The sequence below is a fragment of the Ambystoma mexicanum genome, chromosome 5p (genome assembly GCF_040938575.1).
Source record: "Ambystoma mexicanum isolate Mex_15411 chromosome 5p, UKY_AmexF1_1, whole genome shotgun sequence".
NCBI classification, from domain to species: Eukaryota; Metazoa; Chordata; class Amphibia; order Caudata; family Ambystomatidae; genus Ambystoma; species Ambystoma mexicanum.
The window spans coordinates 176,097,300-176,123,011 of NC_090930.1; the positions used below are offsets into that span (position 1 = coordinate 176,097,300).

The window sequence follows — 25,712 nt, forward strand, 5'->3', positions numbered from 1 at the left end:
CTGCGCTCCCCACAAGTCTGCACAGGGCTATGTGTGTGTGGGGGCGCCCCTTTGTTTTTGGCAGAGACTGGAGACAGCGGCCTTCAAAAGCGGTGTCCCGGAGTGAAAAAGGAAATCCTGCGGGGGCGAAATGAAGTGGGGGTGAGAATGGCTGCAAGGGGGGGGGAGATTTGAGGTGTAAACAACCTGAAATCCACATAATCCTGCCCGTTGATGGGCACTCCAAACTAGCCTAAACAATCTGTCTTTTCCTGGGTGGGCCTTCATGGGGCGGTCTTTAGACATGAAACTGTTCAGAGGGCCTTTCCTCAATTTATTTACCTTGGAATAATGAAGTTGGTTTTGCCAGGAATTAAACTTGTGAAATGCAGCCTGACCCCATGTCTGTCCCTCAGTCATGTTTGAGTAACTGAAGTAGGATTTTTGGGAAAGCTAGACCTTTAAATATGCTGTGGGCAGACACTTGTATTCCCTGGTCAGCCTGGTGTGTGCTGTCTGGTCAGGATGTGGCAAGGTTCGAGTCCCATGCGAGAGTCTGAGTCCTGGTGCAATTCCAGGTAAATTGCACCCAACATCAAGTCTCGAGTACCATACCCAGCTTACTTGCGCTCAATCTCTGAGCAAAAGTCAGAACAGCCTACACTAACAATTGTTAGAAGAGCAATGTGCATTAATTGTAATAAGCAGATGGACAGGCTACTAAAGGTTATTTTGGGGACTAGTTTGGGATTACTTTGCTCAAGATTAAATTAGCAAATACACAATAAACAGTCCATAATGCAGAGTGTTTAAGCAGATATTTTGGACTACTCTCTGGTCTAATATGTTTCCCTGCCCTAGGGCCTGAATACAAGTTTGGCGGTATGTCCTCTGGGAATACTGCCAAGTGGAAATACTGTTTCTGCGTGCGGTAACATGAGGGTCCACATGATTTGGAGTCATGTGCACCCTTCAATTATTCCCCATTCGGAGTCACATAGGATTCCATGGGGAGATGACGTGTTGCCTCAAGTGATACTTTCGCATGCAGTGATGATTTTGTGCAGCAGTAATCAACGGCACACAAAAGCAAGCTGAATTGAAGCATTTGAGTAACGAAACTCCAATTTTGGTGCTGGGCGGTCAAACATGCAGTATTTTCACATACTGCATTTTCTTAATGTTGACACTAAACTCGTAATCAGTTATTTAGTATTGCGCCACAACCTCTCCAAAAATGATAAAAGCCACGCTAGAATGGAAAAGAGACCAGATACAGAGGTGTTGGCAGCCATGTTCTTTGTATTGTAACCAGAATTTGAATGATTTGTGTAAAGTGTCACTATGATTTTCAGAATGATTAACACTGGCAATCTCCTTTTTCAGCAGAGCCAGTGGTACTGGTCATCGATCCCGCATCAGAAAAGCAGTCAGATTCACAGGCCAATACAGTTAGAAAGTCTTTTCCTCGACCCCCTAAAGCGGCTTCAAGGCGAGAGGACCAGGACCCCACAAGCCCAGCTAAATGCTTTATCCAGATCACAGGCATGACTTGCGCCTCTTGTGTGGCCAATATTGAGAGGAATCTGAATGCTGAAGAAGGTGAGATTCGCGTCCCTGGGAACAAAAATCACATTTCCGATTTGCTTTTTGTAGGGCCCATGGTTTCTAATATTTATCACAGTTGTCCATCATATTTTGTTTTTAAAAATGCCTTTTAACCAATATACTCGTCAATGGACCGTTAATGGATGTTAATCCAAGACATTTGTTTTGTTTTTGAAAGTGATAATCTGAGAGGCCTGTGATGCAAATAGTGTGCCATGGATCAGGATTCATCATGGCTGGCTTCTATAGTGATTTTCACTCTTCTCAGATCTCAATCCACTAGTCTCTGATGCTTTAGTTATGTGAGTCTGTTTTTGAGTTGGCAGCAATGTAATGTGTGATGCTGATGCAAGGCTATCCTTTTCGAAATGCATGATTTGGAATGACTGTTAAACAGTAGATTTATGAATGCCCCTTCGTCGATCCCAGGCAAATGTACCCCCTTTCAGTTGTTGCCGCAGTCTGTAGTCTGGCTGCATCAGAGGACTGGCCCACTGTAAGATGCAAGTCTTTCCCATTGGATTTTTATAACTATTTTCCAGACTGGATGTAAGGCTGTTATTACATTTAAATGGGCGCTTGGTTTGTTTTTCATGATCCTCCTGCACCTGGTGACTGTTTTTGATGCCGGTTTCTAATCGTGCTAATGGGTGGTAATCTGTTTCAGCTGCTGCCGTCTAGGTGGTAAGAGACAGATAGTCATAAAAGAGTAACATGGACTAGTGCAGCATTAAAATCTCTGTTGCTGTTAACTCAGCGTCTGTTTTTGCCAACACAATGGTGTATGTGAACATATTTTGCATAATGTGTGTAATCCTATTACTGCTCCTTGCACATCTACAGGAATATACTCCATTCTTGTGGCTTTGATGGCAGGGAAGGCGGAAGTCCGGTACAATCCATCAATTCTACAACCCCCAGCCGTAGCCATGCTGATCCAAGAGCTGGGGTTTGGAGCCACAGTGATGGAGAATTACGATGCGGGTGATGGGGTTTTGGAACTTATAGTAAGTCAAAGGTGTTCCATTTCCATTTTAATTAAAATAAATGCTAATAGACATAAATAAACTCACTACATGAATTTAACCATATTGCTCAGATTATGCAAGTAAGTGGACTATCCAGCTGCATAAATCGATCAGGAGATTTTTCCCCAGAATATTGGTATAATTATCTGAGTAGGTTCCTGATGAAGGGGCCAGTTAGCTTTCCTCTACTCGCCTAAAGTAACAGCTGCCAAGTGGTCCATGCCAAGCTCTGAGGAGGGCGAAGTGAGGCAGACGAGAAACCTATATCACTTTAAATCGAATGTCCACAGTCACTGAAAAATCGCACTGTGTGGTGGAGTGTGTTTGCCGTATGCTGCAGTCCCTGGAGTTCAGAGTCTGGAGAGTCTGACTTCCATGTCAATTACCAGCAGCAGTGAAAACACCATAGCCGGACGCCGAGCGTCGCAGTGTCGTGGAGTGTTTGCCGTGAGTTGTGCGGTGCTCTGCTGTGTTGAGCTTCTGGCAAACTGGCAAAATCTCGCTCACGACCCCTCCCCCTGTAAATCTATTATAATCCCCATTGACAGTAGCCTTTTAAGCCACAGTAAGTAATCCCTTGCAAACCCTTGCAGGAATGAAGCAAGGAGGGGCTTTGGAGAAAGAAGTGTTACAGCGAACAAGACGCCAGGCGAGGCTGCAATTCCTGGCGAGTGTCTCACTTTCTACTTCCCCAAGGACAATGAAGCCAGCTCAAGGACGAACGCCGGAGCAAGGTACATGTGCTTCAAGATCCTGAGAGTGCACTTCTATTACACCCAAATTGGCAAAATCGGCTCCCCCGAATCAAATGTCACAGCCGTGGGCCAAACTGACCCTCACCCCTCCCTCATTACGTTCATCCAAACCACAGGGAGCTTTGCATGATCTCCTAAAGCATCATTGCAAGGGTGGGGGCTCAGGTCTCGAGAATCGGGTGAATGAGGCAGTGTCAGTACTGCCTATGTTAACAGCAACTTACTTATTGAAGACCCTTGAGGCCAATAAGGACGCTGATACTATTATAAACACTGATATTATGAGGTATTGTGGCCCGGGGTGGGACTTGGTCAAGCCACCCACAGTGGTGGAATGGGAGGAGGAGGAGAGAGAATGGAGTATGCAGAAAGAGGTACACAAAGCGAGAAAGTGGCTACGATACAAAATATTGAGGGTACATGTTAGGACTTGGAGGCTTGCCCCAATAGCAACGGACTGGAAATTGGAACAGAGCCTTTTAAGAGAATGACCACTGTTTCAAATATAAAACCTGATCATATAGAGAAATACCCCCCTGCCCTGCTCCTCCTATACCACCATTAGCCCCGAATAAGGGCCTGCCTACGAGCAGACCCTTCGACGCGGAACTGAACATTTTACCAAGTTTTCATGACCCCCTCCAGGACTGAATTCCAGCCAATGGGGCCATGGCTGAATAACTGATAGAAGACTTAATAAAAATCGCCCGGGATATGAAAAGTATCCGGGGAGGGGACGCAAGCGAGATAACGGCAAGTGAGACCTGGGAAAGGGGAATCCCCGAGCTATCCGCATCTAATCAGTAGCTGAGGCATTGGGCCAAAGACCTTAAAGAACTAGAAATAACCCCAATTAGACTTTTCAGCCAAGCGGTACAAAACAGAGAACAAGCAAACTTGGGCAGTCAAAGTTCTGCAGAAAATAACTCTAAATCAACTGACTCCTTGGAGTTAGAAGGGGAGAGAGAAGGATTCAGACTGAAACAACTAGAGTCACAGAAGCGTCCAGGTGTTAACAGAAGTCAGGAAACAAAAAAATGTGATCTGGCGGTCCAAGCAATTCTTATGTCTGCACGAACTATTGCACTTTCCCCTTTCTTAAAGCTATATGAAACCATACATGAGAGCTTTAAGAATCAGTCTACCTCGATTGCTATGATGCACTCAAAACATATGCATTTACAAACCTATGTGACATGAAGAGCGGAATCAATGGAGAATGTCAGAAAGGAAGGCGACATAAGAGATCAACGAATACTTGAACACTTTAAAGAAAGCCTAAGAGAAAAGCAAACCTTGGTGGAAGCATTTAAAAATGTAAAAGATGGCCTGGAGACAAATAGTCAGCGAAAGAAACGGCCCAGATAGGCAGATAACCAAGAGGGGGACCCAAAGGTATCCAATGTAGCCCGCAAGACAAGTATTGTGACAATCTTCGAAGTACATCAAAGGGCAAGAGGTCGGCCAGTGGATGTCCCCCTTATTAAGGGTGTGATGTTCAATCATTGGCGGCTGATGTTGGAAGGTGTGGAGACCAATGACTTTACGATCCTAGTGACGGTCAGAACAAATGTTTCGCCGACGTAAGACAAGAAGCTCTTCTTCTAGAAGATGAAGAAATATACCCCCCATAGGATCAGAGAAAATGAGGACTGAGGATAAAGTAAACTTCAAAATCTTTGGTCCATGTTAGAATAAAAAACTAAGAGCACGAGTAAACCAGGCCTGGCAAAAGAGCAAGAGCAAGAATGAATCGCAGAACAAGCCATTGAAAGCAAATGGGTCAAGGAAATTCCTAAGAAATATGAAAAAGTCTATTAAACACAGAGGATACTCTTCCTAAAAGGCTACAGAGCGTAACCAAGCCAAAAACTCAGTAGTAATCACATCAATAAGAACAGCTGAGGCATCTCCGAGTATGAAAATGAGGCTAGAATCTCCATAAATCCAGAACTATGGAACATCTTGGTCTATGATGATGATATTGAAGTTGTTGGTGAATTAAACATCTCCCTAAAATCACCAAGAGTGGACTTAACGTGCAATGAAGATCAAATTATAATGCAAAAAAGTCAAAAGCATAAAGGAGTCCTTAAGTCAAATTTTAAAACCATGGCTTAAAGAATCCTTGTATGTCAAGCCCATCATTGGAAGTGGGACAAAACATCACAAGGCCTTAATCAAACGTCTAGACAAATGAAAATCCGCGAAACCACAGTGCCTGAAGCTAAGAGCCAGGAAACAAATAGCAAATGCATGGGCAAAATGTTGTCAAATTCACTTGGGTGAAGACCGAAAATAAAAAAACAGAACGCAATGGCATCCACAAGTTAAGAGACCAAGGGTTATAATACTGGAGAGGATCATGACGGCAAAAGATGACCTGATTTTGAACCGTAATAATGTGATGCGACTCTTGAATCACATCCGTAACTTTGGGACAATTAAATCTGAGGACATTGATTGTTGATTTCCCCCAAAGAACGGAAAATACGACTTTGTGTGCCTCCACATTAAGTCCTATATAATCCAAAGCTGCCTCTAGTCTAAGACCACTAGGGTTTGGAATTAAGATCTTGCACCGAAACACAGAAAGAGATACAGAGGGAGGAAAAAGAGCAAGTGTACACAATGCTAAAAGGCTCTGCAGTACAGCAAAATGAGAAATACCCCGAGGATAATCAACAACTAGGTCAACCAAAAATAACAATTGATCAAACAGTGGGGGGTAAAGGAAGGACCAATGATTATAAAAAAATAAAATAAATCTTGCTGTACAAGAGGTTAAATCTTGGGATTAACTGGCAGGCGCTTTGGTTGCAAGGAAAAACAAATGTTAACACCATACCAAGGATAATAAGATCGTGATGGGCACATGGAATACATGGGGTTTCTCCCATTTATTTAGTACAGCAGAGATAGAAACCAAGGATTATGACATACTATGCCTGCAGGAAACCTGGATAACGAATAGCCACATAGTGGACAGGCATAATGTACTCACAAATGCAATAAAGGGGCCAAAGGGCCGTTCAATGGCGGGCCTAATAACGATGATTAAAAATGGAATAAGCCTGGAGGTTATGGAAGCGTTTCCCAAGGCCATATATTCAATCAGTGCTTATCGGACTGAGGGGACCTGAGGGTAGTAGGAAGCATTTCTTGGGATTAATTAACATCTATTGGAATGACAAAAGATGTGAAACACATTTTGTGAGTTTAGTGATGAAAGCGATCGATAACATGTATTGTAAACACTAGAATGTGTGGCTGATTCTGTGTGGGGATCTGAATATTGAATGTTGTAATGTAGTGGCTCAGGAAGTTTGTAAAAGGAGGAATCTAGCTGGTGGAAAGAATGTAAAAGCAGAATGGTGGATAAGGGAAACTCAATTAGAAATCTCCAGATGCTAAATGGTCAAATAGCTGGTGATATCCCAATCGCCCCAACGTGGCGCAGAGGGGAACAAAACTGTTTCAGATTACTACTTCGTATCACAGATTGTCTATGATGCAACAAGTTTGTTAGAAGTAGTATGTATTCAAAACAGTGACCACAACCTGGTGAGACTGACTTGGAACGCCCTGCATGAAAAAGATCCAGAAAGTTGGCAAGTGATGGTTGAAGTGGAAGCTAAGAAGATCAGACCGCGCATAAACCCAGAGGGAGTCAGTCGCTTAACAAAACATTTCATAGGGGGAGGAAAATGTGCACAAGTGTATCACTGACTACATACCTTTGTTGGCAAGTTTAGTAGAAAACCCCAGAAATCGTGATTGCATGAATATGGATGCATATGATAATGAGATCACGAAAGAGAAAGTCACAAAGGAAATATATTAGAGAACTAAAAAAGTTCCCTGCTGTAATACGATTAAAGCACTGCTGAGCATATAAACAGCAATATAAAAACTGGCGGATATCTCATAAAAGTATGATGATGCAAAGAGATGCAGAGACTATGTTCAGTCGCCTGAAGGAATACCAGAGAACTGTGGAAGCTGATAAATGAGGGCCAAAACCAGCAGGTAATTCAAATCAACCCAGCATCCGATGCAAAGTGGATAAAACACTTGGGAGATTTGCCCCGCCATCATCACTGACCACTTTTTCCCCATGGAGAGATTACAGGGTCGCTGAGTGCAGAGGAATGTCCGCTGGTGGGTTTCTTGCCACTAGAAGCTAACCAAGACACCCCGAGGGTCCAGACTTGGTGAGGGTCTGAGGTCTGGAGTGGTTGATTCCAGATCATCAGAAGCCGTACTGACGTCGATGCTGCAGCACCGAAGAACAAAGTCGGACAGCCGTGTAACTCGGACAACAAAAGTGACCTATGCACGCGTTGACGCCAGAAGTCATCTAACGTTCCCAGGGGTCTTATCCTCATCTGCCAAGCCTTTAAGGAGACAACAGCAAGATTCATCTTCACAGGACTTCTACAGTCGGGGAAATCGTCAACCAAAGTAGAGCACTGCAAAGAGCTAAACTGCTGCACTTCCAAAAGACTTTGTTTCCTTTTTATTCTTGGACTCAGCATCCCAGTGGCTCCTTCTTCCAATGAACACCATGGTGGCCCGCGATGGGCAATGTTTGAGTTTGCATTTCTGCTGTGATCAAATGAGGTTAAGTTTTCAGTTGTAAGAGGGGGTTGTAAGTGCCTGGTGGTCTTGGGGTTTGATCAGTATGCATGGGTCTTCGTTGGTGCTTGCAGCGCCTCTGACTTTTTTGTGCAGGCTTGTGGCTTTTCCCTTAGGAGGTTTCTTTTCCACTGGCTTGTCGCAGCGTTCAGTGCTGATGATCTTGTGCGCTGCAGCAGCCTGTAGACTCTGAGGGGGCTTTGTGGGGGGACTGGCAGTGTTGACTATGCTCAAAGGGGCTCTCATGGTTTCCCTGCAGGTAGTGTTTTTTACCAGCAATGAAAAAAAATATTGGCTTGCTTATGACAGGAGGTATGGTTTGAGCAATGGGGTACTGCAATAGAACATGCTGGTTCAAGGGGATAGAGGGGGCTGGACTTGGGGCTCTCTGGTGATTCTGCCCTTGGTGCTAATTCTTATGCTGTTTTTTTATTTCTATAATGTATCTCTTAAAATACATGTTTGTTTTCCTTTTGCAAAGTGCATTGTTAGGTGAAGAAAGTTTTTAGATGAAAAAGCTTGTTATATCCAGGGTCATGGTAAATTGTGGGACTTAGTGAGTCGGTAGAAATGGAATGGGTTCCCTTCAAGGGACGCTGGGACATGTTAAGCTCAATAACCTCACAGAGTTACTTTGAAATACATGGTGTGGTCCTAATGCTGAGTAGTTAGCAGAGAGGTTATATAGGCTGGGTGTATTCTGAACTTCTGGATAGCCCTGGGATACCTGGCTCCTCATGCTGATGTTTATCATAGCCCCCCTTGGAGAATCTGCTGATAGGGAGCAGAATGGATCAGACAATGACTGTGCTCAGTACTCTGATTCCTGAGGAGCATCTCTGAAAATCTGGTCAGAAACCTCTGTATGGGAGCGCTCTAGGCCCCCCACCCTTGGAGGGGGTTCCACATCTTGGTTGCCTGTTTCAAAAACGTCGGTATATGCCTTTTAAAAACCTAAAACACAGGTCTTGACTGTAAGGCTCTCCCAGTACTGGTCTTGTCACACATGTCAGTCAAACACCGTAATAAAGGTTGGAAAACATTTTTTTTTAAAACAGCCACATGCCTCCAATAAATCCAAAAACATTTAATCTACGTTAGCATTGCAATTCACGTCTGGGAAAAATAGTGACAGTCGCCGACATTAGATAGTGTACACCTGCACTCGCAGTTAAAGAAGTGGAGAGCATGAAAAGTACTTCGAGGGGATTGGGTCCTCCGACGTTTTCGATATCTATGACCGTAATCATCACAGCGGTGCTGCTTCGGAAAAGATTCTGCGTCCTGCATCGATGCGCCGTCCTTGAGGACCTCCTCCAACGGCCGACGTCACTGGATGTTATAAGTAGGACACACGACACCCGTAGCCTGAGTTCCGTTTTTTCCGCGAACGTGTTCACTTCGTGAATCTCGGTACGCCTCGACTCTTTGGAGTTTCTGTTGTTCATCTCGGTTCTTCAAACCTGTTCGTTTGTGAAGTTATTCTTCGTGAAGATGTCTACCTCGTCTTCCACACCGCGTCCGGCCTTTAAGAAGTGCGGGGACTGTGGGTCCAAGATGTCGGTCACGGACTCGCACAACGCCTGCCTCTGGTGCCTCGGGGAGGCCCATGACATGGATGACTGTGTCGACTGCCAGTCGCTCACGTCGAAAGCCTTGCAGGAGCGCAAGAAGTTATCGGTAGGTAAGGTATCCAAGCCACGGAAGTCGAGGTCTGCAGGGCTTTCGACGGACGGCTCGAGGGGCGACTCTCTGCGTCATCGGAAGTCCAGTGGGTCTCGGTCCCGGAGCTGGTCTTGCCACTCCTCTGCCTCTTCGAGGCACTCCCGGATGCGCCATCATCGGTCGCCTTCCCCGTCCTCATCCGAGGACTCCGCCTGTCGGCTGGTCGCTTACCCCACCAAGCATGCGACACCAGAGGAATGGGCTTCCTTCGGGAAGAAAATGTTGGCGATTCTCGAATCGCAGGGCACTGGTCCGTTCGCGCCTCCGAGTGGGGTCGGTCGTGATCAGCCGAGAGACGCCGCTCGCATGCCTTCGGGCTCGGGTGGTCGTCACGATTCGCGGGAAAGGTCCCTCTCGGACAAGGGGAATCGTTCTCGGCATGCCCGGTCCAGGTCCCGTTCCTCGACGCGTTCGAGACCGCGTGAACCTGTGAAGTCTTCGAAGAAGACATCGCCTGTGGCGCCGAGGCTGTCAACGGACTCTCTCGAGGCTCCGCCTCCAAGGAAGTTGTCGACGCCTTCGGCGCCCAGGATGTCGAGGGACACGCTCGGAGCTCCTCCCTCGAGGTCTGTGTTGACGCCGTCAGTGCCGCGTCTGTTATCGGTGCCGATTCACTCGGCGCCCTCAACGCTTTTCGGGGCTGTGGCGACGGGGGTACCCCGTGGCTCGGGGGACCACCTAGGAAGGCTCTGGCCAAGGTCAAGCATGGCTTTGGTTCCAGTTCTGTGCCTTCTTACCACCATCTGGAATTCATTTCACAGGTGGATGAGGGCTCTGATAATGGCATGGTGCCTGACACGGTGCCTGATGAGATTCTCTCGGGCCATAGCCAGTTTGAGGACCTGAGGCAGTCCCTGCAGGATGCTAGTGGGCTGGACACCTCTCCGGAGGTGGAGTTTTATAGGCCTGATCCTGGCACTCATGCCGATTCTTCGTACCGGCGCCTCATGTCACGGGTCACCGAGTACTTAGGATGGTCTGCTCCCCCAGGGGAGTTTGTTCAGGATGACCTTACGGATATCCTCGACATTGGTCCCCCAACTGACCCGGTACTGCCATTCCATATGGCTCTGCAAAGAAAGGTGGCAGCGGCTTGGACTGCTCCGGAGAGTCTCCCGGCAGTGAGCAAGTCTTTGCCGCGAAAATACCGCCCAGCCGGTAGTGACCCCTGCTACTTGTCCAAGCACCCTACTCCGGAGAGTTTGGTGGTGCAGGCGGCTACGGCCCCGGCTTAACAGGCGTCGTACCCTACCATCCCTCCTGATGGGGACGACAAGCGTTTTGACGGCTGGGCGAAGAAAGTGTGTTTTCTGCTGGGGGTATGGCGCTTCAGGCGGCCAACTCCATTTGTGCCTTGTCTCGTTTCACGCACACTCTGTGGAACTGTTTCCTTGGCGGCTGAACATCATCCCGAAGGGGATGAACGGGATGGTTTCCTTGCCATGGATCAGGATGGCAAGGATGCTATGTGTGAGACCGTTCAGTCGAGTTTGGACATGGCAGATTGCGTCAGCCGGTCCATGGCGGCGAGCACCGTGATACGCAGGTTTGCGTGGTTGCGGAAGTCGGGGTTTGCTCCTGATGTGCAGGCCGGGCTCCTCAACATGCCCTTTGACGGGGAACATCTTTTTGGCAGCAAGGCTGACGAGAGCCTTGAGAGGTTGCAGACCTCCAAAGCTGCAGCGAAGTCGTTGGGAGCTGCAGTTCGACAACCTCTGCCTTTTCGTCCTAGGGGACAGCAATGGACGGGAGGTTCCTTTCGTTATTCCTTATCCTTTGGTAAAGTGAGAGGATCTGCCAGTCAAAGGGGCCTCCGTAGGGGTGCCATAGGTGGAAAACAAGGTGCCAAGCCCGCTCGGGCTGTTGCCTATTTGCCCTCAGGCAACGCAGCAGCCGCTTCAGCTCAGTCATGAGGCCATGTCCCATGGTTCACCGGTTGGGGGGAAGGCTGGCGCAGCATCTTGCAGAATGGCGCGCCATTACTTCAGATGTGTTGGTTCTGGAGATCATAACCCACGGCTACTGTCTTCCTTTCCGGCAGAGGCCTCTGGGGAATCTCTTTGAAGAGTCCGGATCCGCTACTTGCGCAGGAAATTCAATCCCTGCTTGAGAAAGGCGCCATAAAACTGGTGCCTGTAGCGGAGAGGAACAAGGGATGGTATTCCCCTTATTTTTTTATTTCCAAGAAAGCCGTGGGATTGAGCCCCATCATGGACTTGCGCGGTTTGAACAAACTCCTCAGGAAGGACAAGTTCAAGATGGTTACTCTCTCTCTCAAGTCCTCCAGGCCCTTCAACTTCAGGACTGGTTGGTGTCCCTCGACCTCAAGGACGCTTATTTTCGTGTGCCGATACATCCAAAGCACAAGAAGTACCTGAGGTTTGCGGTTGGCGACTCGCACTTTCAGTTTCGGGTCCTGCAGTTCGGATTGACCTCTGCCCCGAGGGTCTTCACCAAGCTCATTGTAGTGGTGGCAGCGCACCTCAGGAAAGGGGGATTCATGTCTACCCCTACCTGGACGATTGGTTGATCAGGGCGCGCTCTCCCGAGCAAGTCCTGGATCATCTCTGTCACCTGCCACTCCCTCCACAAGCTGGGCTTCTCCCTCAACTTAAAGAAGTCCCATTTGACACCTACTCAGAGGCTCCAGTACATCGGAGCAGTGCTTGGCACGTCCCTGGGGCAGTGTTTTCCTCCCCAGGTGAGGGCTCATCACATTCAGCAGATGGTGCACAAGTTTCAACTTGCCCAGACTCTCCCAGCATTCGAGTTCTTGAGACTGCTCGACCTCATGGCATCCTGCATTCTTCTGGTGCAAGAGGCCAGGTTGCAGATGAGATCTTTGCAATGGGCACTCAAGCTCCAGTGGTCTCAGTCCTCCGGCAGGATGTCGGACCCTGTTCAGGTGCCGTCTTCGGTCGCCCAGGACCTTCTGTGGTGGGCCGACGAAGGCAATCTGATGAGGGGGGGGGCTCCATTTTTGCTGCCCTGGCCGGAGGTGACTATCGTGACGGACGCGTCCCTCACGGGATGGGGAGCTCATGCCAACGAGTTGACAGCGGTCGTTGGTCTCCGTCGGAGTCCAGACTCCATATCAATCTGTTGGAGCTGAGGGCCGTCAGGCTAGCCCTGAAGGCTTTTCTGCCGACTGTGCGAGGAAAGAATGTCCTGATCCTGATGGACAACACGGTGACCATGCACTACCTCAACAAAAGGGGGGGGCAGGGCCACTTCCTCTGTGCAGGGAGGCGATGCAGCTCTGGTTCTGGGCAATCCAGCAGGAAGTTTCGATCCCAGCAGCTCATCTGGCAGGAGACAAAAAACGAGATGGCGGACGTTCTGAGCAGGCAGAGTGCGATCTCTCACGAGTTGGAGTTGGCTCAGGAGATTCTCCTGGAGATCTTTGCCCTTTGGGGGACCCCTCAAGTGGATCTCTTCGCCTCCAGTGTCATCCGGAAGCGCGAGAGGTACTGCTCGTGTGAATTTCCTCCAAACGGAGCCTTAGGAGACGCGTTCGTGGTGGAGTGGTCCTTCCCACTGCTGTATGCGTTTCCTCCAGTCCCCGTCATCCTGCAAGTACTACGGAGGTTCGGTTCCCGGATGATCCTCATTGCTCCGGCGTGGGCCCCGAGGACGTGGTACCCTTACCTTCTCGACTTGTCCATCGGCCCTCCACGTCGTCTTCCCTACCGAGACGATCTGCTCTCACGGGCGGGGGGGGGTTAGGTTCTCCATCCAGAGGTCAGGTCCCTCAACCTTCAAGCTTGGTTTCTGAAAGGTTGAGGTATAAGGATTGGGACCTCCCTGAAAACGTGATGGAGGTGTTGCTTTCGGCCAGAAGGCCAGCAACAAAGTCCCTGTACCGTTGCCGTTGGAGAACGTTATGCGACTGGTGCAGGGTTAAGAATGTGGATCCTTTTGCATGTAGATCCTTTTTGCATGTGAAATTCCCATGGTTCGGTTTTGTTGCTTTCTTTGGCCCACAGGGGCCTTCAAGTGGGTAGCATTAAAGGTTACCTGGCGGCGCTGTCCATATTTAAGCGCTCGTCTGAAGAGTGTTGCTATTTTAAAATTCCTTTAATTTCTCAGTTTCTGAAAGGGCTCACTAATGTGTTCCCTCCGTCACCTTTCCAGGTGCCCGGTTGGGATTTGAACCTTGTTCTCAAGTTTCTGATGGGTGCTACGTCTGAGCCTTTGCATTCATGCCCTTTGAGACTGTTAATTCTGAAAACTGTATTTTTAGTTGCGGTCACTTCCGCTCGCAGAGTAAGTGAGTTACAGGCACTTTCAGTTAAGCCACCCTTCACTGTGTTTTAGAAGGACATGGTTGTCCTTAGAGTTCGTCCTTCATTTCTTCCGAAGGTGGTGTCGGAATTTCATTTAGACCAGAAGGTTGTTCTTCCGGCATTTTATCCTCCTCCACATCCTGGTAAGGAAGAGGAGAGGCTCCATAGGCTTGATCCTAGGAGAGCGTTAAGCTTTTATATTTCACGCATGTCCCGGGTCAGAGTGGACGATCAGCTCTTTATTGGTTACGCTGGAAAGTGTTTGGGACAGGCTGTGACGAAACAGACTTTGTCTCGCTGGATTATTTTGGCTACCTCCGAGTGTTACCGCTTGGCGGGTAAGGACCCACCGGTCGGCTTACAGGCCCATTCTACCAGGGGTATGGCTGCCTCTACTGCCCTGCAGAGGGGTGTTCCTATTCACAACATCTGTGATGCAGCCTCCTGGGCTTCGGTACATACTTTTGTACGCAACTATTCCCTCGATTCCATCCGGGGGCAGGATCTGGCCTTTGGCAAAGCGGTCCTTTACTCTGCAATTTGATTAGGCATGCTAAATTTCTGTTTTCTAAATTATTTTCCCACCTCCTTGCATTTTGGGAGTCGGTCATAGATATGGAATACGTCGGAGGACCCAATCCCCACGAAGATTAAGTTGCTCTCTTACCTGGTAACGTTCTTTCGATGGGATGGTCCGACGACGTATTCCATATCACTCCCTCCCTACCTTCCCCGCTACAGAATTTCTTATGCGATTGCAGCTTACGTTTCCGCAAGGCTTTGTGTGTCAGACTGGCAGAAGACTGGTGGCACACGTTTTGGGGAAAAACTACAACTGAGGCTACGGGCGTCGTGTGTCCTGCTTATGACATCGGCCGTTGGAGGAGGTCTTCGAGGACGGCGCATCGATGTCATCGACGCAGGACGCAGATGCCGAAAATGTTCCGAAACAGCACAGCTGTGGTGATTACTGTCATATATATGGAATATGTCGTCGGACCATCCCATCGAAAGAACGTTACCAGGTAAGAGAGTAGCTTGTTCATCTAAAATCATGGGTAAGTGCCAAAAAACAAGTTTTTAGCCTAGAACTCCCTGAACCGTAGTGGAGTACAACAAAGGTTGAGTATGATATTCCATAGAGTTAAACGGGACAAGGTTAATAGACAGCTGCCTTTATGGGAAAAATGAAGGCAGGTCTGTTTCACCTCACAGGTTTGGCCAAGAACAGGGGCCTCAGGAGGAGTTGCAGCACAGGAGGAAGACTCCCCCCCCCCCCCCCCCCCTCTCCCCCCCCCAATGTTAATGCTCTTGCAGCAAGCAACAACCCGGTTAGTACATGGCTTCTTCCAAGGTGAGGATTACAAATATCCGGTGGCCAGGGAACTTTTGGCCAATGACAAACCAGACTACCAACATTAAGAATAAATGGCCTTTCCTTGATGAAACCCCTCAAGTCAGCAGCGAAAAATACCAGTGAGGAAGATTTTAAAGTGTTATGTTTAATGCAAAAATGCGTAAACCATCTTGCTCCACGATATGTAGCAAACAATCTCTTCTTACCAACCAAGATCACTCCGATCAGAGGACACAAAACTATTGAAGATACCCTTTTCTCGCTGTGTTGGAAGAAGTGATGGGCTTTTCTCAGTTTATGGATTAAGATTCTGAAATTATGTGTCGCTCAAGCGCAGAAATATAACCTTTATTGCAATTACATAAGGTTTTGAAAACCTCTTTATTTCAATGATGTACCTTCCATTTATGTTTCTGCTTCCTTTGCCTAGCTCTCATCTATATTCTATCTGCTCCAGAATACAGTTTATACTGTCTGGTTGCGCGTTCTCAGTCACCAAGAGGGAACCTTGCCAAGAGGATTCCGGCAGCTTATTGGACAAAGGAGGGTGGCCTATCCACAGATGACTGTCCCACAGTAAAGACGATCAAGTACAGCTGACGGAGCAGATGAGGCGTGGACGCAGTCTCCCATCACCCTCCCCAGCACCAAATTGGGAGACCATGGCAGTATGAGGCATGGAAGACCTGACTCAACACCGACTTGCAGTCAGCAGGGCAGGCAGGAAGCCCAGCCTGGGCTTCCAGCAGCAGAAATCACCAACCGGGATGTGCCTACACCCCTGCATAGAGCCAGCATGATCAGATGAGGTCTTAAAAATGTCCTCAAAAGTCGGGAAAATGGAGGCTAATCCTCCAGCCGGTAAGCTAACCTGCATCTTCCAAGGTCCATCAAGAATAGAGCAAGCATGAGAAACATTGCAGGGTTGCCCTTTATGTACCACTGCTCTTAGGTGCTGGCCAGAGCCATCCCACAAATCACAATAGAGGGCTAGTGACGGGGGTCATGTGGCCCACTGTACCAGTGGGCCCTTCGAACTTTCACTCGGCCCAGGCCACCCGATAGGATGTGAAAGGCAGAGGCTAGGGAATTATACTGGTCAAACAGTTAAAAACAATATGGGGGCTGCTGTTTGGGTCAACAAAAAGCCCTTGTGTGCAGAGCAGTTATTTTAAGCCTACCTTGTGGTTCTCGAACAACGGCAGCCCTAAAATACAAAATAGCCAGGAGCAGGATTTAAACATATATTGGTACCCCAACGGCTACCAAAAAGATGCACTGGACTACCAATGCAGTAAAATGGCTTGCACCCCTGGTGTAGCTAAAACTAAAGTAAAGCTGCCACCAGTCGACTTCCTAAAACAAATGTATGATGTAATCACCAGAGGACACAAAGGAAGTACTTAGAAAGTACCTCTTGGACTTGGGAGGTTTATGGGTGAATGAAGACCACATACTTTAAAAGAGGAAAAAAGGCTTGCAACGGGCATTCAGGAGAAGTCCCTATGCCCACCAAAAATAGGTCCAAGATCCAACAAAAGAAAGGGGGAATAATCAAAAGGTTTAGAGTCCCTAAAGAGTGGCCCTTGAAACCCCAAAATAGGAATTCTGTCTTAAAAGACTTAAAAGGTGGCATATCCCAGCAGGGGTTTCTCACATATAATTTCAAGGTTGCTAGAGATCCGCCTCCATGTTTAAGCAAAATTGATGTGAGGTTTGGAGTCCAGCGTCCCATTGAGGTTGCATTCACTCAAACATTTTGGTGACTACCCAATCAATAGGGCCTCAACATTTCAAGTTTTTGGGGTTTCCTTCGAAGCCTACTCTTCAGCTGGGATTCAACCTTCAATCCAGACATCCATGTCTTACCAGATCAGGGCCTGCACATGCCATGGAAATGCTGGGATGAACATCCATGTCTGTTGCAAACATTCCGTCATCGGAATAAGGCTTGGCAGCAGAGCATGCACTACATTCTAATCATGAATAGGCAGGAGGCATATTCCTGGAACATACGGATTTAAAAATATGAATAAATAAATAATCCCTCAAAACCACACTATTCACATATAACCCTAGCTACCGAAGCCACCTCCCCTCCCGCCCTGAACTGTAATGTACCGCAACAAGTATGTAATGTAATCCTATGTAAGTACTGTAACGCATCATATCTGGAATGTAATCCTATGTAACAAATATGCTCCTGAACTGCAAACCTCCATGTAACCACTAGAACCTTACTCTGTAACCAGCAACGATGTTAAATCTGTAACGCCGCCACAATGTCCTCGGGCTGATGTGCGCTTTAAAAAAAAAAACTAAAAAAAAAAACTAATAAATAGCTGTGGTACAGTCGTTAACATTTGATTATAGATTGCCACGAACCAGTGAAAACCTCACAGCAGGTTGCTTCAGATTACATCACGTGGGGAAATGGGTACATGGTGTCCTTGATCAGATCTAGAATTAACAGTTGTCATAAGATTGTTAACCTTTCAGGTCGTGAACTCCGGATATATCTGTCATTATTGTAGAGTTGCTTCCTCTTGTATAGCTAGTGCATTTTTAACTATGCCAAATGGGGGCTGCAAAGAAATGTAAGTCTGTCAAGGCTGCATTTCATTTATTACTTTGCTCCTAATTCAGTTTTCTGCAGTTTTGTCTGAATAGATCAATTTATCAGGTTTATTTTTGTAGCTTGCTATGCCTTTAATAATATTGTAGATACTGATCTTCTGCTGATAAAACGGCCATTAAGTTAAAATATCCCATTATTACACAGCAGGCTTGTCTGGAGCCTGTGACCAGCTCTGTAGCTACAAATCAGACACGTCCTTTCCTACATGCACTGATTGGATCAGCAGTTTTCCCTACGGTGCAAATGTTTACATAGAAACAGTATTTCGGCATACCATGTATCACACCTTTCTGCAGTATTTAATGGTCAGGTGTTTTTCTGAGCTGAAAATATTTCTCGGGGATAAATGTTACTGGGAACATAAAACTCTATTGAAGATGGTTGGGATGCACGTCTGGATGCCTTTTAAGTATCAAAATGCATATTTTTGAAGCATGTATATTAAGAAAAAGTGGTGATGCAACATTTGATGAGGTAAACAGTTGAAGTTGCGTGTTAGTAGCCATGCATAAAATGTTATTTGCCGCTCAGTTCTCCACATGTACACCGCACACCATTTCTTACTTGATGATGGCTAGTAGGGAGCACAAATATTGAAGCCTGACAATTGTTCTTTGAATATATTAATTATTGTAAAACTTGTGCTGATGGCATTTTTTTTTCTTTGAAGGTACGAGGCATGACCTGTGCTTCTTGTGTGCATAAAATAGAGTCCACCCTGATGAAAGTTGATGGGGTGCAGTACAGCTCAGTGGCACTTGCAACCAATAAAGCCCACATCAAGTATGACCCTGAGGTTGTTGGCCCTCGAGACATTATGAAAATAATTAAGGTACGTGATTTTCACTCATGATTTACTGCTTATTACTTTCTCCCGGTACTGGCATATATTTACCTTTCTCCATACTCGTTATAAGCCGCAGAATACTGAATCCTCTTGAACGATGGAAAAGGTCAGCAAGTGGTTATTGTGCAAATTGTTAAGACATTCCACTATCATTGAATCTTCTCTATTGATCATGAATAAATAACTGGGGGTGGGTCCAGAGATTTCATTGTATTTGATTATGATGAAACAAGCATGACGGAGAAGTAGGATTAGAAGTAAGCTTCTTTTCTTTCATCGTCCTGGGATTGCCATTATCAATCATAAGCAAATTAGCATCCCCAGGCGTGAGCAGGATTTCAGACTGATCCCACTTATGCAGAGATATTCATGCGTTTTGATTGTACAGAAGGAACCTTTGATGGAGAACTAAGGTTACAAGTAACATTTTTTTTCCATATAGCATCCCTTACCACTAGACTGTTTTCATTGGACTTCAAATTAAAAGGTTAAAAAGCTGACCTACAGTTTCTACCAGACAGAAATTAACAAGTGATCCTGTCCGCAAACCAACCTGTGTAAAAAGGCATATGTTAAGTCGATCAGAATAAGAAACGTAGCAGACAAATTAGCTGGCACTGCAACCTGTTTAGTTCACTGTTATGCAAGAGATTTGGCGAGAAGGAGAAATAGGATAAAACAGGGCAGTACTCATTACATAGTCTGAGTGAATGAAAAAAAAGTTTCCAACCTGATGTGGGAAAGGTCTCCCATCAGTCATTCTTCATTCTGTTGTATATTTCTCTGAATATTATCCAAATGCCACCCGAACTGCAAGTCGTTCATTCTCTGGTTGAGTTTGACAATATTCCAGTTCCTTTGACCCTGTTCTCCCAGTTTTCTTTGTCTGTGTTCATGGTTGTTGGAGCTGGTTCTCGTATGATAACAATAGCAATCTGTTTGGAAGGTAGTGATCGGTTATTTTCTGGCAGTATTTTGTCCTTTCTCTAGTAGGTTTAGTGGATGAAGAAAAAAGTATTTTACTCCATTTTCGGTTTCCACAGGCAACTATTGAGGAGCTTTGAGGACTGGTATTACATGATACTGTTTCCACAGGTGTAAACTGAGTCTGGTGGCCTGATTTTGGATACTCTGTAGTCTGTCCAGAAGTGTTTTTGGAAGGCCAGTGTGGATTGTTTAGTCCAGCTATCCGAGCTATGATGATCCGTTTGAAGGTGTGGGAGGTTTTTTCAAAGAATGCACAGTTGTCACATGTCCCCTCTCCTGATTTTTAGCTGTCCCCACATTAGTAGGCCATTTGAACAGTGATTAATCAGAAATAATCTTTCCCATGTCTTGTTTCCAATTAAACAAAAGTAGCTATCTTTTATCCACTAGTAGATGAGAGCTAGCTAGCATGCTATGAAATTCTTTGCCCCCTCCTATGATTTGTATATTGTCTGTGTATATTTGCGTAAGAGTCTGATACGGTCAGTGTATCTCCACCATTGGACACATCTATATATTGAATAAGAGTGAGAAGAGCAAGGATTCTGAGGTGGTACTCATTAACTCATTCGTGAAAATAAGGATTGACCCATCCCGACCTGTTGACTACCATTGTCAAGGAAGGGCCTTGTCTGAGTTTGTGCCAGTTACCATAGCCTAATCGGAGTACTTTTGCGGAAGTTATGTAATGTAAAGTGGTCTTATATTTCTCCCCTTTACCATTTTCTTGTCCTAGCTGCATATGGCTCTGCAGGAGAATGTTGGGGAGTTAGTGAGATAGCGGGAAAGACAGATGTAAAACCAGTGTGGGTGCAGGATGGAAGTACCCAAATCCTGAGTACTGTTTCTGAGATTGGTGGTGGCACTTAGGAATATTGCCGGAGGAACAGGACTAAGAACCCAAACTAAGATGGTGCACTTGTGAAGGCATCATGAAGTTGACCAAGACAACCGGTTCAAGTTTTAACTCGCAAAGCTTTATTAACTTAAATGTCAGGATGGTGTAAGGCCTAACTTGCCCTTTGCTAAGGTGGGATTTCCCTACCTAAAGAAAACTAAAGGATAGTCTGCGTCAGGGAGTCCAAAGTCTGTCTGAAACCTATACTTGCCCTCACAATTAACTGCATACAATATGTAAGGATGTTACCATCAAAAATATAGTGTTGAAATAGTTATCAGGGTTCCCTTCCCTGAGAGTTGACATTTTCCAGCTCTTCACAAAAAACACAATTCCTTGGGACACTTCCTAACTCTCCTGTCATCAGTACTTTTCACTGGTTTACAAACAGTTGCTTGACTTCCAAATTACTCAAGACTGTTGCAAAACACAATTTTCTTTCTAGTTGGTTTCATTGGCTTTTTCCAAAAGGGGGCACTCGGACTAGGTACAGTTGTCAGACCGCAGCGTCCACCCATTAAAGTTCACGCAACCGATACCTCTCATCTGTTTTTCATCAACAAATGTCCACTGCTTTCCTCTGACAGTGTAGTTTGTTCCTTTCATCAGGAGTCTACTTTTCCGACACTTTACAGTGGCTTGATTGGCCACCATTCACTTTGTTACACTTTCTGTACTCTTCTGGCTATTGCCAATGCAGGTTTCTTCTTAACCTGCAGTTCCTCGAATGCTTTGAGCTTGGGTCAGTACTGTTTCTCCTCTCATACCCTTCTTGGGATTCTATTGGCTCTGCCAACATTTGTACCTCAAACAATTCAGTCTGTGGCATTTGCCGCTTTCATTTCATTCAGACATGCTCATAACTTGCTTTTGCGACATTCAGAAATGCTTCTAATGTCTGTTTGTTCCATATTTAAAATCATCAGCATTCAAAAGTGTTTGTTACTACTTTCAGTTCTCTCGATTACAGTTCTCTCGAGATTTGAAAGCACTTGCTTCAGTATGTTTAAGACAACTTCCAGTTAGTTTGATATGCTTGCTTCAGGTTCCTGGAGCCCCCGTTACGAGTGTTCCCTGTTTCCACTCACCGGCTTCCTGCTTCAGCTCTTGTCTGCTTCGTTCCGTTACTCATTCTGACTTCAGTCTCCAATACCTCTGCTCCTCCCTCATGAAGGTTGGAGAGAGCACTGCTCGCTTTTCCTGGAGGTCTGTGGTGACCGGATTGCTTCGGCGTCCCACAGCTCTGGCTGCTTGCGCCCGACATGGAAGGTGTGCAGAACCAGACCCTTTCTTAGCCTGCCACGGCCCAGGCATCTCTTGTCCCTGCTCGACACGGCTTCCATCACCTGTGTCTCTGGCTCCTGTCTCTCCAGCCAGCTCCAAGCTCCAGTCTGCTGTCTCTCCCTTCTCGTGCTGTGCAGTCTGCATTTTTATATTCATTAGACTTGCTAAATGACCACAGGTGAGGGTCATTCAGCCAAATTGCCTGATCCTAGTTAACGGGACGTGCCTGATTGTTCCTTCTGAAATCCTCCATAGCCCTCTTCTTCATCCCGGTACCGAGTGGTGTTTGGGGAAGATTGCATTAAAAGAAGTGTTCACAACTCTTTGTTGTCTCCTCCTTGTCTTAGTACTTGGCTGATATTTGTTTGCATTCACAATATGAGGCTGATATGTGTTTATCTCACCCAAATGAGGATGTGTCCTTCCTCGTCCCAGTGCTAAAGTGGTATTTCTTGGGAGCTTTTTTGGGGGGGATAAAAGGGAAAGGGTCCCACAGTAGCCTGCAAAGGCTTTAGGGACAGAAAGTTCATTCTGAAAAGGGAACTTAAGGACCTAAGGACGTCCTCTCCCCAAGTTCCCTCCACCCAGGTGATCCTACCTCGCATATCCACCCCCAGGGTCGGGATCCAAAAGCGATGGCCTTTCCCTGGCCACCTGAGGTGAGAAGATCTTGGGGGAAGATGGCCACAGATTCCTCACACACCCCAAAGATGTCCTGAAAACGATGTGAATTTCAGTAGAATTGTTTTGTTTTAAAGATTGCAGTATGGTGACCCCAGCCAAAGGTCAGCATAGTTTGTGGTGCAGGACAAAGCACTACAGGGAAAGTATAAGGAAATCATGGTGGCAACAGTAAAGACAGACACACGCCTAATCTAAGCCTAAAGCTTAGATGGGAGCAAGCTACAACCATCAAATAATAATCCAGTCCTAGGTGTGTCTTGTCAAATAAAAAGGGCCTATACTAAAAAACCTATACTGAAAAACCTATTGCCAATCCTTGCCACTAAGTTACATAAATGTTCACCAGAAAAGAAAAGTGTTTCACAAAATGGTAAGTCAGGATGATATGGCAGGGTCTCCATTCCCCATGTTTCAAGCACGGGACAAGGCGGAACTTATGAGCACAGCACACTCTAGGGCCTCTCCAGCACGAGGCTCACACGTCTATTCCACGATACCAGAATCTTCAAGGGCCAAGTCTCTTTCCTGAAAGTCTCTTGCCTTAAAAGGCCTGCTAGATCAAAACAATAAAAAAACAAAGGTTCCTTCGGTGGTCTTCACCTTGGGCGATTTCTCTTCACCCCTAGGACCTCTCTCCGCCGAGCTCGGATTCTCTTTGCAAAATGGACCTCCCTCTGTCGGGTTCACTACAGCCTTTCAAATACAGTTCATGAATTGCTAATGCAGTTTATGATTTGCTCTGTTTCATCAGAAAGCATTGGTTTCCTTCTAGCTTTCTATCAGCATCCCTCTGTCGGGTTCACACTTGCCTTATTACACAGTTGACAATTGTATCAGAAAGCAGGGTTCCCTTCCCCTTTTTTTTCTCTTGGCAATGGGTCAGATTTTCGATTGTACAAGGGATTTGACGTGACCCTTGTAGGACCTCACGCCGCCCTTTACTAGGGCTTTCTGGTCTTTGCAGTTTCAACACAAAACCAAAGGGGTCAGCGAGAGTCCTTCGAATGAGCACTCCTGCGGCGCCTGACCACTCTGTAGCTGGCCCCTGTCTGTGCTTTTAAAAAAGTTCAAACACACAAGTTCTTTCTTCTCAAGTTCCTTGCGTTCACATAATGTTGCCACTTGCAACCTTGGGCTCAACACAGTTCAGTTTGCTCACGGGCTGTGTTGAACCTGTTGGCTTGTCTTGCCGCTAGAGTCAAGGCTAGTACCATGGTAGCCAGCATGCCTCCCCACCTGTGCGATCAATGCAGGAGGCCCCTGTGCACCATTGATATCTGTTCCTCCACATGCCAGCTGTAACTCCTGGTTTTATGATTTCCCTTTCGGAAGCTTCCTGGGTCTGAGTTGGCAAGGGCAGGTCGTCCTTCCAGGTCTCACCGCCTTTCTCCTCCATTTGAACTGTTGGTTCGGTGTAGCTGTTTCCTCGTGCTTTCGGCCTTGCTCGTGGTTTGCTCTCATGCTCCTCCTTTTATCCCTGGGGGAAAGGTAAAGGGCCGTCAGGTGTGCATGGTTAATTGCTTGACTCTGCCTGACCCGTGTGTTGGGACATGTCAGGTAACGGCTCTGGCGTTAGTCTGTTGTCTAGCGGGTGAGACACTTTCAGGTTTCTCACAGCAAGCCACTGGAAGTACTCGTAGTGGAGGAATAAAAAGGATTAGAAGGGGCCAATCTGACTGGCCCCACAAGATCAAAGGAAAGGATCACTGCATTGCTTTACTGTTGTACTTCCAAGAGGCCGTGGTATTCAGTAGCAAAGCTTATTTCACCGTCATTCGGTAACCCTTCCTTCCAGGTGGTTCAGGATTGAATCCCAGCAGTTGACAAAGTAAACCTTGAGTTCAGGGTGACTTGTCCTCCATTTGCACACCCATTCGCTATTCAAAGGTTTGGCAGGCAGTCTATCAGTGCAGTGGATGAGCAGGTGCAAGTGGGTCTAGGTCACATGGCTTAAGTCTTGCCCACCTGTCTATCACTTTAAACTGTTGGTGCCTTCCTGTTTTGCTGCCCTTATTCACTACTTAAGCAGCCCTCCAGCCTCTTCTCCTTTGCGGTTGGTGTGCAGGTGCCTGTGGATCTAGGAAACATGGCCTAAGCCCCGCCCACCTTCTTAGCGCTGCCTCTTCCTTTCTGCTCTTCACTCTTAGATCAAAGTTGTCTCTCACCCGGGTGTCCGACATGCACCTCTGAAACAACTCGCCTGCAAATCGAAACCATCAGCACCCTGGGATACGCAAGAACTCAACCTCAGCAAAAGAGTCATCGGGAATCAGATAAAACCTGGCACCGTTCCAGGACCGCATCCGACCTGGCACGCCTCAAGGAACTCCGAGCAATCCGCCGACAACTAATGATCACAGCCAAGTCCTCCTACTATCAGAACACCATAGCAGAAGCCAACGACAAAAGCAGAGGCCTCTTCACATCAGTCAAGCACTGCATCAACCCGCTACCCACCCCTGCCATACCACACTCACTCAATCGAAAAATCCACCTCCATCAACACTTCTTCATTGATAAAATCAGCAAGATTCGCCAGCACATAGACACCAGCTATGCATCCACAGATCCACCTCTCGTCCCTCCTCATGAAATCGCCACATAACATTCAAGACACTCTCGACAGAGGACCTGGTAGAAACTTTGGCCATCCTCAAAGCCACATCGTATGCAGACATCCTCCCAACATCCATCCTCTGGATCCTCCCTGCAGAAGCTCGCCTTCCCTACTTGGTGATCAACAGCTCCCAAACTCAAGGCACCTTCCTATCGACCCAAAAAACAGGACAAATCCTCCCTCTAGTAAAGAAACACTCTCTGGGTCCTGACAACCTAGATAACTATCGCCCCGTCATCCATCTTCCCTTCCTAGGTAAGATCCTCAAGAAAGCGTTAGCCAAACAACTGCAGAAACACATCGACACCAACAATCTCCTCCAAACCTACCAATCCGGGTTCAGACACCGATGCAGCACAGAGACAGCAACCAGACAGGTGG

General features: G+C 46.7%; 1 protein-coding gene across 1 annotated transcript in view; it reads left to right on the top strand.

Annotated features, from left to right (window-relative positions):
* Nucleotides 1–25,712, top strand: part of ATP7A (ATPase copper transporting alpha) — a 1,086,974-nt gene that overhangs the window by 462,615 nt on the left and 598,647 nt on the right. Inside the window, exons 5-7 of the mRNA XM_069612588.1 lie at nucleotides 1,366–1,581; nucleotides 2,431–2,594; nucleotides 18,685–18,846. Of these exons, the coding sequence (XP_069468689.1) occupies nucleotides 1,366–1,581; nucleotides 2,431–2,594; nucleotides 18,685–18,846 (542 nt within the window). The remainder of the gene's footprint in view (nucleotides 1–1,365; nucleotides 1,582–2,430; nucleotides 2,595–18,684; nucleotides 18,847–25,712) is intronic.